Source organism: Condylostylus longicornis, unplaced genomic scaffold (genome assembly GCF_029603195.1).
Source record: "Condylostylus longicornis isolate FDR11 unplaced genomic scaffold, ASM2960319v2 ptg000006l, whole genome shotgun sequence".
NCBI lineage: Eukaryota > Metazoa > Arthropoda > Insecta > Diptera > Dolichopodidae > Condylostylus > Condylostylus longicornis.
This window is the reverse complement of record NW_026577975.1, coordinates 6,235,785-6,239,223: the sequence shown is the minus strand read 5'-3', so window position 1 is coordinate 6,239,223 and position 3,439 is coordinate 6,235,785. Positions and strand designations below refer to the sequence as shown.

At 25.2% G+C, this 3,439-nt stretch overlaps 1 protein-coding gene across 1 annotated transcript; it reads left to right on the top strand.

The window, feature by feature from the left end:
- The first annotated feature begins 681 nt into the window (after nt 1-681).
- Nucleotides 682-2,714, top strand: LOC129617048 (glucose dehydrogenase [FAD, quinone]-like). Its single transcript, XM_055532495.1, has 2 exons — nt 682-853; nt 922-2,714. Exons 1-2 carry the CDS (start codon nt 682-684, stop codon nt 2,649-2,651), a joined length of 1,902 nt encoding a protein of 633 aa, XP_055388470.1. The 3' UTR covers nt 2,652-2,714.
- The last annotated feature ends 725 nt before the right edge of the window (nt 2,715-3,439 follow it).

The window sequence follows — 3,439 nt, the reverse complement described above, 5'->3', positions numbered from 1 at the left end:
TATATAAGTATATATACTAAATCAATATTGAATTGAATTTATGCAATATTTTATTTATATAACCTACCTTAATATAGGTTCTTTTCATAATCAATTAAAATATTGTAAATATTGATTTTTAGTTAGAAAAGTATTAATTTTACATTTCCAATTGATTCTCAACTTAATTTAATGCATTTTCAAATAATTATTTATGATATTATAAATGAGGTCTTTCGGTTAGTAAAATTAATAATTAAAATATATATTTATAATAAGTACAAAATATAAATTTGACAGTAAATGCTGATAACCAACCATAACTTAATTATAATATATTCTAATATAAAAATTTTAATATAATATAATGTACGTGTATGTTTATATATAGATTAAAAACACCCATACAACATGATTTTTTGTACATACATATTTACATATTGGTAATGACATTGATAAAGGCTATATTATAATATTGCGGTTATGATTATTAAATCATATGGCAATGATTGAATTAATTATGATTTAGATTTTTCATATATAAAGTATAAGTACGTAAGGGATATGAAAATTTTCTACCTTTAGTAGCTTTATAAAAAAGAAATTTCACTTTCAGTCATCATCTGATATTCATTGAAAACGGTTCGGCCTCAGTATAGCGTATATTATATAGCGTATATAAGAGAATAAATTAATTTCAAAATGGATTCCATGTATGATATGGGATTTTTGAATACACCATGTGTTAATCAAAGTGTTGGACCAGCTAATCAATTAGTTACATTATTAGTTCATACATTATTATCAACACATTGTGCTATTTCATCACCAAAATTCTGGCCTGAAGATTATGGAACAAATTTAACTGAGAATGGTTAGTAAATTTTTCCTTTTGTGAAAGTAAAACTTTAATTTTATTTTTTTTTTCTGTCGTCTTTCAAGGATTAAATAATTTTGATTTTATTGTTATTGGAGCCGGTTCAGCTGGATCAGTTATTGCTAATCGATTATCTGAGAATCCTGAATGGAATGTATTATTATTGGAGGCCGGTGGTAATCCACCAACAGAATCTGAAGTACCAAATTGGTTTTTTGCATTACAACAATCACCATATGATTGGCGTTATAAAACTGAATCAAATGGTAAATCATGTATGGCAATGCGTGATCATGTATGTCTTTGGCCACGTGGCAAAATGCTTGGTGGTTCTAGTTCAATGAATTGTATGTTATATGTACGTGGTAATCGTAATGATTATGATAATTGGAAAAAATTTGGTAATCCGACATGGGGTTATGATGATATTAAACAATATTTTATTAAATCAGAAAATTTAAAAACAACTGATAATGATAATATTAATTTATCGGAACATGGTCAGAAAGGAACATTATTTGTTAGTCAATTTTCAAGTGATAATAAATTGAGTGATGCTATTATAAAAGCTGGTGAAGAATTAGGTTATAAAAATATTAAAGATTTTACTGAAGAAAATTATATTGGTTATAGTAAAGTATTTGGTACACAATATCATGGTAAAAGATTTAGTACAGCAAAATCATTTTTGGTATCAGCAAAAAATCGTAAAAATTTAAAAATAATTAAATATGCTCAAGTTAAAAAAATTAATTTTGATAATGGAAAACGTGCAAATGGTGTTACATTCGTTTATAATGCAACAGGTGAAATGAAAGAATTTACGGTACCAATTAAAAAAGAAATAATATTATCGGCTGGTGCAATTGGTACACCACAAATTTTAATGTTATCTGGTATTGGACAAGAAACACATTTAAATAAATTTAATATAAAATTAGTACATGAATTGAAAGGAGTTGGCCGTAATCTTCAAGATCATGTCATTATACCATTAATATTCAAAGTGAATAAATCAACTGCAAAAGCTGTTACCAAAGAATATCTTTTAGATAATATGTATAATTATTTAATGAATCGTACAAGCTTTTTATCACATCATGATACAATGAATGTTGTTGGCTTTATAAATACAACTGATCAAAATGCCAAATATCCTGATATTGAAACACATCATTTCTATTTTAAAAAACGTAGTCCTGAAATGCAATTTTATGTTACTGTTGTCGGTTATTCAGAAATTGTTGGTAGAGCTATTTTAGATGCAAATTTATATGCTGATATATTAGTTGCAACAGTTGTATTATTAAATCCAGAATCAAGAGGTAAAATACAATTATCAAGTGATAATTATTTAGATAATCCAAAAATATATGCAAATTATTTGGAACAACAAAATGATTTAGATACATTATTGCGTGGTGTGAAAATACAAGCAGCATTTGAACAAACAAAAGCATTTAAAGAAAATGAAGCACAATTAGTTCCAATACCATTACCAGCATGTAAAAATTTTGATGATAAAACTGATGAATATTGGTTATGTTATATACAACAAATGAGTACAACAATATATCATCCAGTTGGTACAGCTAAAATGGGACCAGATTCTGATAAAGCATCAGTTGTTGATTGGAAATTAAATGTAAAAGGTGTTAAAGGATTACGTGTTGGTGATGCTAGTATTATGCCAACTATAGTTAGTGGAAATACAAATGCTCCAACAATTATGATTGGTGAAAAATGTGCTGATTTTATTAAAAAAGATTGGAGTATATCAAAAGAGGAATTATAAAATGAAATAGTTATACGTTTCAACTTTAATTTAGAATAATTTCGAGAAAATCAAAAAAATAATATTTTGTATAATAAATGTTGTGAAAATAATGTGTTATAATATGTTATAAATTTCATTTTTATAATTTCAAAATTTCATTACTTTTACTATTTTACATAATATATTTTGTTATAACGTAAAATAATAGAGTTTCTTATTCGTTTGTTAATTACTATTCGACTATTTTTATAAAAGACAAATAATGTTATACTTAATATATGTCATCTATATACAGTTTGTGTTATATAGTTCCAAAAACGGAGTGTACTGTCGTAAAATTTTTATCGTATTTTCAATTAAAACCATTTAAACTCAAATTTTTCGGATATTTTTAATAAGCAACATAATTATTTAATTATAGCGAATGCATTTGATTGCCTATTAAAATTCATTTTAAAGGGATTAAATCTATTTTAATCAATTTAATTTGGCTATCAATTTTAATATGGCCATTTTTTATAAATTCTGTAATTGAAATTTTCGCTATAGAAAATTATTTTAAAATATTGAACATTTTATTGAGAATGAAATAATTTGAGAAACACTGCGTTTTTTAACAACTACAATACTCGTTAGCAAAGACACAAACCAAAAATTGAAAGCTTTTCAAAATTATCAATTTTAATTCTACAACATTGAAATGCCGTCATTTAATGACGCCATAGCACAACAAATAAATCTAATAGCATTCTTCAATATTATCAGATATTTAATATAATTTCCTGTACGGCTGTACCGATACCTGT